This window comes from Hakea prostrata, chromosome 7, assembly GCF_041222555.1.
Source record: "Hakea prostrata isolate BN-2017 chromosome 7, UWA_Hpros_2, whole genome shotgun sequence".
Lineage (NCBI taxonomy): Eukaryota > Viridiplantae > Streptophyta > Magnoliopsida > Proteales > Proteaceae > Hakea > Hakea prostrata.
Window position 1 is genome coordinate 18,042,201 of NC_142606.1, and position 13,756 is coordinate 18,055,956.

General features: G+C 35.4%; 1 protein-coding gene across 1 annotated transcript; it reads right to left on the reverse strand.

Moving 5' to 3' along the window:
• Positions 1-5,063: 5,063 nt before the first annotated feature.
• On the reverse strand, positions 5,064-7,018 carry LOC149010228 (oil body-associated protein 1A-like). Its single transcript, XM_089164441.1, has 3 exons — positions 6,873-7,018; positions 6,387-6,790; positions 5,064-5,300 (listed from the first exon to the last, which is right to left on the reverse strand). The coding sequence occupies exons 1-3, from the start codon at positions 6,992-6,994 to the stop codon at positions 5,137-5,139; spliced, it is 690 nt and encodes a 229-aa protein (XP_089020567.1). The 5' UTR covers positions 6,995-7,018; the 3' UTR covers positions 5,064-5,136.
• Positions 7,019-13,756: the final 6,738 nt, after the last annotated feature.

Consider the following 13,756-nt stretch of genomic DNA (forward strand, 5'->3'; position numbering starts at 1 on the left):
CAGCATAGTTAACCAACCTAGGAATATGAAAGAAGGAACATTCCTCCAAAGAGGTGGGCCTTCTCTTAAATTTGTGTTAGAAATGTGTAAAAGAAGCATTTAAGGATAGAGAATCCATACTCTGCATGTAATAGAAAATCTTATACCCATCTCACACCTCAAATTTCAATATGAAATAAAGACAATTTCTCTTTATTTCATGGGTTGGGCCTGTCTGATTTTGATCGACCCATATACTAGATTGTTTGATCTGCTAAATTTTTTAAGAACTTGAAATACTTACTAGTAGATCTAAACTATTGTCAGGTCTCTTTAGTGCAATAAGTTACATCTAAGTCTCAAACCAATGAAGCATCCAACATCGTCGCGGGTCATTAACTTGTTTAATACCTAAAATATTCTCATGCCCTATGGTTATCAATCATATAAGTGAGTGAAAGGAGAATCCCTGCACTCATCTTCTTCATTAACCATGTTAGAACCACTGTCAAAAACCACCCATGAAAGGAGGGGATCCACCACTGCCCTACCCTGCAACCAAAACCCTAAATTTGTAATCCAAATCAGGTTGTTCTCATTCTTCTATTGCACCTTGAGTTGGGATCCTCTACTTGCTTGCTTTATTTGCATTTTTTTACTATTCAAATAAGAGAGGAAGAGATAGGATTGGGTTTCACCTCTGATCTATCTTGTTAGTAGTAAGGAATGAGCTTTAAGGAAACAATCCTTTAAAGAGTAACAGACCCAAACTGGCATAATAGAGAATCTAATACCCATCTCACGCCTTATAAATATGTAAAAGAAATTTCATGTGTTGGACCGGTATGGTTTTGATTCGTCCATAGACCGGCTTGTTTGATTAGCCAAATTTTTTAAGAGCCTGAACTACTAACCAGTCACAGCATTAAAGATATACAATCCAGCAAAGAGTTGCTGTTAAGGAAGTCCAATCTAGTCAAACTTGAAGATGAACAACCCACCGCCCCAAATAATGCAAGAGCTTAGATTAGCTCAGTGCCATCGAATCCAACCGAATATTAAAAAAAAACCCACTAGTGGAGAAACTCCATTTTTAAATTAGCCAAGCAGATCGATGCAGTACAAACTGAACATTAATTAAACTAATTAGTTGCAGAAACCATGAAGAGCTTCTGATGAAGCAGAAGCACTGCTATTCATGCTTTGAAATCTCAGTTAAAGAGACTGAAAGGAAGATCACTAATCTTCTGATCTACCTGCAAGTACTAATGAACCCAGATAGAGATTTATATGTAAAAGCAAAACCCTCCATTGATATACAGAGATAGAAACAAACAAAACCAGAGTAATAAACATCTCCTTTCCAGTGTATTACATTATGCATGTTACATGGCAAGCTTACAGGAGAGAAGAAAAGCCAAAATGACCAAGGAAAAAGCTTATCTTTCCAGTTTCCATAAGATTCAATGGAGTGGAAATGACATGGGATAGATCAACCGGAGAGACAAGTAATAAGCCTCCATCAACCTACCATTTGAAGCCATCTTCATCAATAGCTTCTTCAACCTTCCAAGTGATCCAACAACAAATCTCCACCTTACAACTGGCCGAGATCCAACGACAAGTCCTCGACGTCTGCTCCCCAATCTGACGGTGCCGTATTTACGCCTTCTCGGCCGTCGCCGGTTACAGCACCACCCAATTAGCATGGCTGGATCTGAGCACAAAGAAGCAGCCATGGAAGAACCTTCTCTACCACTGCTACTACTCTTAAGCATTGTGAGTGTTAAAACTTAAAAGAGACTTAACCCAGGTTGGGCTTTGTTGTAAGAGTCTCCAATTTGCCTTCTTTTATAAGATTGTTGGTTTAAGTAACAGTATCTCTTCTGCTTATCATGATCTTAATCATTAATTTTGGAATAATTTACTACTATAATTGAACCCATCATCATGATTTATTCTCTTATGAGGAATAAGATATGATTTTGGCTTTGGAGGTATAGTCTTTCTCACCATTCACTTGTGGTGGAAATGATTAAGCTTGGACCACTCAATCAAATTGAAAATACAACAAAGGAATGTTTCTAAGGTTTTGTCTTATACACCATGAATAGTGTTCCCATTCAATTTTTGACTCCTTGACCAACCAATGATTTGGTATATCATATGATTCATTTTAAGCCAACTGATCTGTTCCTTCAAAACTGATCAATCCGAGGGTGTAGATGGAAAGAGTAGGATATAATCCTGACCAAGCAAGCACAATGCCCATCCAGGGTCTTTAGAGTGTGCCCATTTGAGCCTGATTCTTCAATCACAGCCAACAAGTAATCATATGCAATGGATCCTTTATTTATCTTTCTCGAAACACTTTATGATGTGCTGGTTGGTGAATTCATGATTGCCACAAACCGGACATATTGGGCTGGTTCAAGTAATGAACCCAATATTGAACCATTTTTGTCTATATCTATGATGATTCCATGTGATCCTGTTGGTACTAAGTTTCAATACATGAGGCAAAAAGTTTAACTAAATTATGGAAAATAGTGTATAGTTTTGGCCGGTTTGGTTACATGAATCTAGAGATTTCAAATATCTGGATTCACAAATGGAAGATTTATACCCGTTTGGTAGTGTGCATCCTTGAATTCATGAAGGGCCTGTTTGATTACATGAGTCTGGAGATTTCAAATATCTAGAGATTTTAAATCTATAGATTTCAAATCTATGGAGTTATAATTTATAAAATTAGATGTTTGGTTGTGGAATGAAATCTATGGATTCATCCTAAAAAACTATTTGATCGACATGATTTTTGTGAATGTGCAAATGTATAGCTTTTTTGAAATCTCTGGATTTCACCCCTTACCCATAAATCTACAGATTCACGTTTTAAGTGTAAAAAGGTGAATCTCTAGATTTCATGAATCTATAGATTTTTACAACCAAACAGGTATAATTTTCAGATTCATGAATCCAGAGATTTGAAATCTCTGGATTCATGTAACCAAACAGGCCCGAAATTAATCTAGAGATTCACCTTTTTACACTAAAAATGTGAATCTGTAGATTTATGGGTATGAGGTGAAATCCAGAAATTTCACCGCTACTATAAAAGCACTAAACATTTTAACCATGATTCCATAGATGGTTTTTCAAGATGAATTTATAGCTTCAATTCTGAAGATTCAAGCTAACCAAACAATTAATTTTATGAACCATGACTCCATAAATTTGAAATCTCTAAATTTTTGAAATCTTCAGACTCAAGTAACCAAACAGGGGATTCATTACATCGAGTCCAAATCCCCTACCTGTCATGTAGAAGTATGCGCTTCCCTTATATTCTTCTACCACATAATAGCGGTGAAACCCACCTATGAGTGTTGAGCAAATAAATCAGATATGGGTCCTCAGTGGATCACACGTAAACACTTTTCTAATATGTGATGGAGAGTTGTGAGAGAAACGCAACCCTTTACGTGTCAAATCCAAACTCCAGTGCCTCTTCATTTTGAGGAGTGCCCAAGTCATCAAATTAACTCATTTTCAACTAAAATTATGTTATTTGGTTCATCAAACCGGTAAGTCTGCAGGTCCAACCGGACTGTCCCACATTATCCTTTTAGAAAATGCAATAACTTGATTTTAAAGTTTAGGCCCCATATGGGCTCTCTTTCTTTAGTTGTCAAAGAATACATTTGAACTTCAAAACTTATCAGTTCATCCCTTTGTGGGCAAAAAATCAAACTTTAGAAGACACTAAAGTTTGTTTTTCTAAAGTTTGATTTGAGAATCCAATCAATTATGTAGTTGGGTCCCATGCATGAGTGAAAAGGAGAAGCTGTATTATTCTTTAACAGTTTTGAGGAATATCAAATTCCATCCCTTGCCATGAATCAATGGTCCTGCAGCTCCTCTTTGATTTTAAGATACTTTGATTAGCAGAAGAGGTCGACCCTGACATCAGTTGCCATGTGACACTCATTACTTTACTAGAACACCAAGCAATTGGCCTCATATGATGCAATATTGCAGGCCAAAGGGTTTAAATACTAAAGAGAGAAACATGTGTTTGGTAAGAAAACCCCACTTAAGTATTTTTCTTTAGCATATGCTGGAGAGGTGGCTCAGAAAGGAATCTCCAAACAGTAGTGTTTTTTTTTTTTTTTTCTTCTTCTTCCTTTCAAATCTTTTTCTAACCCTAAAGGGGCAGTCGAGTTGGTAAGGAATGCTTGTCTATAGCAATATAAGGTCTTAAGTTCGACTTGTTATATCTTTCTCACATAGGGGTGTTTAGTCATAGTGAAAATCCTCCCTGTCCAACCTGTCTGACAGATCATTCTTCCACACTCATAAAAGTTTGACATGAACAGACCCTGACTAACACAGACGAACCCTGTGTCAAGTCTTATGTGAGAACAGGAAAATGGTCTGACAAACAAGTTTTTTTGTCTGACAAAACAAGTTAAGTGAAGAAGATCCAGACTTGTACTTTCGGGCATTCGGCCTCAAGGCTGGTGGACCTCATCATGGCCTTTACTAATGTTGGGTTAGACCTAGACCCTAGCCCATAAGTTATATTTCAATCTTTTTTTTTTTTTTTTTTCTGTTTAACTTTTCTAGGTCATGACTCATAAGCCCACATTTGTGTGATAGGTTTCAGACCCAAGGCTATTCCTTTGCTTTAGGGCACAATGTGGGAGAAGATTTATCAGAAGAGTTACCAGACTTTTGACTCTGTTCAATGAAAAGAAACTCTTTCTTACAAAAGAAGACTTCCCAAAAAGCATGTATCTTATTGTCACCAAGTTGGTGAAGTTAAAGTCGTTGCCTTCTACTAATTGCCAATTGCAAATTCTGAACAAATTGCCATATTCTGAAGAGGAAAACATTATTCAAAGTCAAAGAACAAAAAGCATGGTTTCTTGGTCTTTCTCCTAATAAAAACCATAACAAGTAAGCAAAACCATTAACAACTCCAGCACCATGCAAGAGATTTTTTTGATAATCCATTTAAGAGTTGCTTGAAAGCAAGATCATTAATTACTGATCTTTCACTTCACTTCAGCCCTACTTCAGCCCTACTTTATTTGTTAGATATGGTAGCTGGTGGATGGAAAACATTTTGGGTTTTGTTGCTTAAGCAGAACCCTAGTGACAGAGTCCCACTGGTTTGCAATCCATCTCTCTAAGCTCCACTTTCAGCCCCTTACCCTCTCCATTTGCCAATGGATGTATTCCATGCTCCGGCCCTTTCATGTATTCCCTATTCTTCCTTTCCTCTTCAAAGCTTACACTGAACGTCTTCTCCACATCTACATGAACCAACAGCAATATCACATCAAATTATCAATATAAAAAAAATTAAAAATTAATTAAAATTAAATGAACCTATCAAGCACAAAGTTTGATTGAATTAAGCCCTTCAAAATAACCCATACAATGTGCCTTTTCGATAGCTTCATTCTAACGAAGGACCATTGACGTAGTATCAGCTCTGATACTAAATATTAGGTTGTTGATTGGCAGGTCAAAAACTTTAAAGATGATGAAACATGTTGAATCAAGCCTTTTAATCTATCCTATATTATGTTGGTTCCATCTAGTATTAAAACACTAGATTGGGCTCCATAATAGAAACCTATGAGATGTCGAATTACCAAATATTAGGTTTTTGACTGACCGACCAAAAACTTTAAAGATAATGAAAGATGTTGAATCAAACCTTTTAATCTATCATATATTATGTATGTTTGGTCCATCTAGTGTTAAAACACTAGATTGGGCTCCATTAGGAGCATGATGGAAACCTATGAGATGTCAAATGAATTCCCTCACAATTCTAATTAAGTTGTAGTGTTGACATGGTGCAATCTTGTGTTGCACCATATTGGAAAGTCCGGACTCCTTTTCTTGTACTTTCAAATTTTTTTACTTGTAGGCCCCACATAATTTGTGGTTGTAAAACAATTAGGAGAGCACCGAGTGTCCCAATCAAGGGAGATGATCCACAGGAATGCAACAGAATGAATAGTTAAATCTTGACCACACGCTATAACCATGGTTAAAATCAGTTAACCAACTCCATATTAAATTTATGCGGTTATAATTTAACTTGTCCTATGTGCTACCCATCAACAGTGGGCCCACCTTGCGGGTGGTATTGTAGGGGTCTTGCTTGGATCCTGCGCATTAATATCAAACCACACATTTTGGAGCATGAGATTGAAATTAATTTCAATCTCGACCATCGAAATTCAATGATCGAGATTGAATCTCGACTAAGACTTTGGCCGACCGAGATTTCAGATTTGACGGCTCGATGTTAATGTGCATGACCCAAGCAATTTCCCATGGGAGCACCCTAGCAAAATCCAGAAAAATTATGGAGACGTACGTACCTTGAGCGAGGACGGGGTTGAGCTGACCATCCCTAGTAAGGGCCATCATGAGTTGAGGTAAGCCAAGAGGGAGTTCATCGCCTCTGTCGATCTGCCAGAAGTGGAACGTTTTACCGTAGGTCTTACACACCTTATCAAGATCCTGCCTCTGCAGGGATCCGGGTATTCCGGGCAGGAATAAAACCCCACTTTTCACCTCATGCTCGTGCGAATGCCAAAGCGGCTTCTCGACGTCGGGCAGGGTCAGGAAGAGGTTTTCCGATATGAGGTACTCTATACCGATCAGGCGTGCGTCCGATTCTGGGCTGTCGTAGATCAGGCATTGTCTCACATCCTCGTTCAGGCATGAGCAGAAGTGGTGGGCCCTTACCTGTCGGGTCATATCGTGGCTGTAGAAATGGAACCTGATCAAGGAAAATACATGCTATTATCATCAGAGATCACAGGATTTCATTTGAAAAAATTTTAAAGAAGAAGAGAAGTTACGCGCAGAGGTGCTGATGGATCTGGTTGATGGGAGCGAAGGACTGAATGGCGGCGGCGGCTGTGTCTGTCATTGCCGTTCCTGTTTGGGTGGGCTCACCCGGAATGCTCACTGAGGTTGCCATTCTCTGTTTTGCCTTCTTGCCGTCTCTGTACTACTCTGGAGTCGCAAGATCTGTGGCTCGTTTATGTACAGACGCTCTCTCTGTCTCTCTCTCTGTGTCTTGTGTCTGTCTCTCCCTCTTTTCTCCGTAGAAAGCTCAAGTTTGGGTTACACTTGGCACGAAACTGGTGTTATCAGTTCTGACGTGGATTTAGAGGGCCACGTGTCGCTCTGTGGCGTCTAAAAATCTCGAACTCGGTGACAGCATCCTTCAAAATGTTGACACCGGAGATCAGAAAACATTCTATAAAAGTATAGTAACCGATCAGGCGATCATGTGCCAAGTGTCATTCTACCTTTAAGACGATTTCCATTTTCTTGAATTATAATACAGCAAACTCTAAGGAGAGGTTTGGGTTCGCTCCCGGAGCTCTGTATTAGTAATATTCTCCCCATATATATATGTATATATATAAAATAGAGTAAATTACATCGGCACCTTAGGCATTAAAGCATTAACACCCTACTTTATGTTTCAAAAATATAAATAGTCTAAAATTAGATTTTTATTGGACACATTAATAAGGTTTAAAGTATCGGTATAGGGTATCGTATTGGTCATGTGATTTTAAGAGATATATCGAGTATTATATCGCTCTTACTAATGTATTTTAATGTAATTCAATTGAAAGATGTGTCGAGCTGCTAATATCGTATAGTATCGTGACATACTTTAAACATTGCACATTAGTCTAATTTGTCATTGAAAACTTTTAATTTAGTTTTTATGTTATTTGAATTTCAAAAATATTCCTATCAGAATATGAAGGAAAAATAAAATGAATAATTACTATTGCCCCCTTATACTTTGGTTTTATTACTAATCAAACCTCTTTCTTTATGAAATTACTGTTGCCCCCCTCAATTCTAACGGTGTTAAGTGGTTGTTAACATCAAATATGTAATGTCTATTTTGCCCCTCATTAAAATTAAGAAGTTAAAAAAATATGATATTACTCTCATTTTTAGAAACTATATTGAATATCAATTATATCCTTAAAATCTTATATTTTACAATAAATTTTGACTTTTGTGGGACCACACACTTTGTACAATGGTTAGCATATAGTAGAAGATTTTCAATTTTCAACTTTGAATTACATTTGATATTTCCTAATATTTTAGTTTCTATTTTAAGTTTTATTTAATCACATATTTCCTTTATTCGGCGACTTTTTAGAGAAGAAAAATCAAGTCTTTTCTTTATTCAGTAGTTTCTTTTTAGAAAAGAAAAATTAATTTAAAGTTAATTTTTCTCCTTAGTTAATTAAGGATAGTATTATAACTTGCAAAAGAGATAATTATAGGGTTATTTTTGGGTTTTTGAAAAAATATATAGATGCCACATCATCAGTAAACTAATTGAGCTTAATGGAAGGGGGCATTAGTAATTTTAGACAAAGTTAAAGGTTGGATTAACAATTTTAAAAAGTAGAGGGGATAAAATAGTAATAAAATCAGAATACAAGGGGGCAACAGTAATTATCCCAAAAGAAAAAGAAAAAAAACAATAATTTAACGGTTTTCAATGACAAATTAGACTAATGTGTCAAATAAAAATTCAATTTTGAGTTGTTTGTGTTTTTCAAATATAAAGTGGGATATCAGTACTTTAAAACCTCTATTTTGGGGGTTTCTGTGTTTTTCAAATATAAAGTGGAATGTAAGTTTTTTAAATATAAAGTGGGATGTCGGTACTTTAAAGCCTCTATTTTGGGGGTTTCTGTGTTTTTCAAATATAAAGTGGAATGTAAGTTTTTTAAATATAAAGGGGGATATCAGTACTTTAAAGGCCTCTATTTTGGGGTGTCTGTGGTTTTCAAATATAAAGTGGGATATCAGTACTTTAAAGCCTCTATTTCGGGGTGTCTGTGTTTTTCAAATATAAAGTGGGATGTTAGTACTTTAAGGCTTCTATTTTGGGGTGCCAGTGCAATCTGCTAATTATAATAACATTATTATTTTGATATTAATATTATAAAAAAATGGTATAAATATTTTAAAAAATTAGAAAAATATTAATTCTACTTCAAAGCTTAGAAAACCAGTAATCAAAGCTGAAAAACTGATGTCAAAACAAAGGGCTCATAAATGGGGCCCATGAGCGCGAATGAGAGGGGAAGTAAAAGGAGTGGAGTGAGATTCAACATGGGGAGGGGTCATTGGTTTTCCTATCTATTTTTTTTTTTTTTTTTTTTTTAAATAAAAGTCACATATGAAAGAAAAAAAAAAAAAAAAAAAAAAAAGAAAGATGAAAAGGGCTTTTATTACAAAATTTAAAAGAATAGGGGGAGCTTCCCTCTAGAGGAAGTGGGAAGAAATAGATGTTCAAGCCCAAGGTTTTCTTAGACTCATCCACTACATAGGAAACAACTACCATGATACTAGAAAAAACGTCCAAAACCATTAAGTTACTTATCTGAGTCAGCCTTACTCCCTACTTTTATGCCACACATAATTGAAGACATTAAGTTTATAGGTAGTAGATTCCTAGGTTTCAAGCCTATTTATGTTCCTAGAAGATCCAACAATGTTGTGGATCAGCTAACATGGAAGGCCTACTCGGTTCAGGGCTCGAGTTATTGGCCATGTTCCTCTGATTGGTTACTGAACTTATGCTCAGTCTCCATCCCCGCCCCTATTTCTTAATGAAAGCTTGGTTACAAAAAATAAAAAATAAACTAAAATAAAATAAAAAATAAAAAATAAAAAATTTGGGGGTTCTAGTTTGTACCACAAGCAAAGTACAAGTTTTTTTATTTTATCATATGAATCTCTTAATGTGAGTCCAATGAGTTATAAGATCTAGCTACCACTAATATTGTAATTTAATAACACTTATTAGATTTGCCCTAATCCTTCAATTAAAATATTTTACATGATTGAATCTTATAACTCATTGCAAGATCTCAAAAAAATAATCCAAACGGCTAGACTAACTGTGATCTTCTCTTAATTCTCTGAACGACTTCATTCACAGGTGGAACCCACTTATAACCTACCTTCCAAGTAATTCATCCTAAAAAAAATTTATTTTGGAATGAATTTTGTTTAAATCCAATTGATCTTAAATAATAGACACACTTCAAGATTAGAATACTTAACATTAATATTCTCGTTCATTAAAAAAAATAATAATATTTTCGTTCAATTAAAAAATATATATTATATTGCTAATTACGAGCAAAATTTGGTAAGGATTGTGATAATAAAATATTTCCTTCTTGATCTCTCAATTCAATTATTCATCTCTTACTTTATTTGAAAACAATTGCAGCTTAAACAAGTCAACTAAACACAACCCATTAGTAAATATTAACTAGTTTTTAAGATGTATTTCTCTTCTTCTTCTTTTTCTTTTTTTTATTATTTTTTTATTTTATTTGAGTTTTAATTTTAGTGGTCCTTTTATTCACGACAATATTTTTTATTAGTAGAATATTCATGACAATGCTATGTATTAGTTGGGACTGCATTTTACATATAGCAAGATACACTCTTTACTAAATAATTTTTTAAATAAAATAAATGTTTAAGATATCGGATCACAAACTTCTAAGTTCAACTTGATGACTCCTCTGCACGTTTAAAGGCCAATTAGAATATACACATTAGCATAATAAGATAAATATTCTATTTTTTTATGAAAATTGGGTAGAATTTCTCTTTAATTTTATTTGTTTATTTAAAATTGGAACAAAGCGAGTTCGAACATCAAATATATAAAATATGTTGTTCAAGAATGTACCTTGAAGAGGGGGGAAATTCGAGAAGATCGAGATCTAATCATCTTCAAAAATCCCAAAACTATTATTTATTTTTTTGAGTAAACCAAAAGCTATTAGTCACCTCATTTTAATTCTCTATTGTTTGTATTGTTCCTAATCCTAATACTTAAACATTAAGGTCAACTGAGTTTCTTATTTTAGCTCAACTCAATAAATATTATCCAAATACTTTAGTTGGACTACTAAATTTTAATTTACTTTATACCCAAGTTGTCTAAATAATTCAATTAACTTAATAAGAATTTTTAGTAAAATATGCACTCATTCGCAAAAACACAATCACCTTGGACCTCCAACTTCATTTACAACAAAACCACCTCCACCCCAATTCATTCTATAACATAGTTGTTGCATTACCTCCCTCTGCTTTCTATAAATATTCTTTTTGCAAACCCTTTTCTCATCTCCTCTCTTAACCACCAAGTCCGATTCATTCTAATTTATTTTTAAATGTTATTTAACTATTTATGTAAATTTTCAATGTAGTTTCATATATGGGAGAATTATTATTTATATATATAAGACTTCGCATCTAATTTTAGTGCTGGTTTGGTTACATGAATTCAAAGATTTCAAATCTCTAGATTCATGAATGTGAGATTTATACCCGTTTGGTTATGAACATCTTTTGATTCATGAAATCTAGAAATTCATTTTTTTACACTAAAAACGTAAATCTATAAATTTATGGTGATACGATATAAATTGCATCGGACTCGTTGAACCGGGATTACCTTATTCGGCACGGTCAAACCGTGACCAGGACCTATCAAGACCTAATGATTCAATCATAAAGGCGCCGTCTTTTATTTAATAATCCGGTATGGCTTCCCAAACTTGACTTAAAAGGCCTTTACTAGCAAAGCGGTGAAAGAATCATGACGAGATTGGTAACTTGTTACGGCCCCGAATATCTAGGGAAAAACCCTAAGATCGGACGGCCACTAAGGAAGTTCAGGAATTCAATTAACGATCGAGGATTAGAGGTAAAATCTATATAAATCAAGGATGTACCACTTATCAGGCTTCTGAATTGTTTCTCAACTACGCATTCATTATTATTTTGCACTGCAATTAGCCAGAGCCTTTATGATCAGTCCAGTTACTGACTTAAGCTTTGGAGGTGGCCTTCCGACCCCACAGTCGGACCACGTCTAACTCGTTTTTGTAGGATTACATCAAGAAGTCTGGGGTTTAACAGAATTTGGAGGCATCAATGGGTTTAAATTACAAATTCTAAATTATGGTAGGGTGATCCAATCCCTTGGGATTGTATACATACATGATTTGAATAATGGGCAGCAACAATAATAAGAAATCCTCGTGGAGAAGAGTATCAAATTCCCACTAAATGGGATCAAACGCGTAGTTTGCTTGACTCGTTTGCCTTTAACTTATAAAGAAAGAAAGAAAAAAAAAGCATGACCAACCTAACCATCTTGGAATAAGCCATATTTCCTCATCTGACCGAACCAGAACGCGTGATTGGCGGCTGATACTAAATCAACAGTCAAAAACACCATTTATATTTTATAGTCGTAAACCCTACAGCTCACGCGCATTTACTCATTTACCATTTATGTATGATTGACCTCACTCACGGGCAATTGAAGCCGTTCATTTCCATATCAGAAACGGACAAAAAAAAAAAAAAAAAAAAAAAAGGAAAAGTAAAAAAACAAAACCAAACAATTCCATATTCAAGGGGAACGGACGGTTGGAAATGCTGACTTACCTCAAGTGGTAACTTTTCAACGTAAAAAAAGAGATAGTCAAATCATTCCATTTACCCACCCCCTTAAGTAATAAAGAAATGGTGGGGAAAGTTCTGAAATCTTACTCCAAAGTCAGGAAATTTACCCACCCCCTCTCAAGTAAAAAAGAGATACTTAAAGTTGATCGAGGACTGTGTGAGAATGATAGTTGCTGCTTAGTCAATGTGCTCGTCAATGTTGTCAAACAAGAAGATTTCAAAGGTTTTGGATGTGTGGAAAACCCCTATAGGTGACCGGCTAAAGTGCAATGTAGATGCTTTTCTTAATAGAAAGAAGAACTATATGCAGATGGGGGTTGTTTTACGGGATCAAGAGGGGTTGTTCAAGGGAGGTTTTGTAAGGAAGTTTCCTTTGTGTCCAGTCCTTGAAGCAGAATTAATAGCAATCATTGAAGGCCTTAGGTTGGCTTGGAGTTTGGGGTTTTGTCCAATTCAAGTCGAATCTAATTCTAAGGAAGCTGTTGCTCCCCTCGATCCTTGTAGGCATGTACAAGGGAGTATTGTTTGCCTCATTGAGGAAATAAAAACCTTTCAGGCGTTAATGGAAGGGTGAGGTTTGTTAATCTTGGTAGAGAAGCAAACAAAGCTGCTGATTGGATGTCTAGGGTGCAACTTTGTCCCTTAGACCCATGGGCTTTCTTCCCAGATCCTCCAGCTGGGTTAGAAGGAATTCTTATGGTGGATAGAGAGTCTTGTTTAAGTTAAGTTTTCTATTTGTTCCTTTGGGTTGTTTAACCCCGTCTTTGTATCGAAAAAAAGAAAGAGATAGTCAAATCATTCAATTATTTACCCACCCCATGGGGCTTTGTTTGTTACTTCCTCTAATGTGTTTATGATTTCCTGCTGTTATATTTGGCAATATAGAAACCGTGTGCTTTGTAATAATGCCAAGAACAATACCAAAGTCCTACGAGATTAGAATGTCTATTGGGTTACCTTGACTATCATTGATTAAAACAACCATGATCAAACATGTATGAGTAAATTGCATTAGCACCCCCAAATGAAGACTTTAAAGTACTCATATAGAAACCCTAAAATTAAATTTTCATTGGATAAATTTGTTCAGTTTATCACTGAAAACCGATAAAGTGAGATGTCAGTGCTTTAAAGCCTCCATTTTGAGGTGCCGTGCAATTTGCTCGATATATAATGACCCTTG

What these genes read in the sequence shown, in the direction of transcription:
- LOC149010228 (XM_089164441.1), bottom strand. Translation starts at nt 6,994, where the DNA reads ATGGCAACCTCAGTGAGCATTCCGGGTGAGCCCACCCAAACAGGAACG. An exon ending in ATCCATCAGCACCTCTGCGC is followed by an intron (nt 6,791 to 6,872) that starts GTAACTTCTCTT and finishes TTCCTTGATCAG; the next exon opens with GTTCCATTTCTACAGCCACG. An exon ending in CAACCCCGTCCTCGCTCAAG is followed by an intron (nt 5,301 to 6,386) that starts GTACGTACGTCT and finishes TGGTTCATGTAG; the next exon opens with ATGTGGAGAAGACGTTCAGT.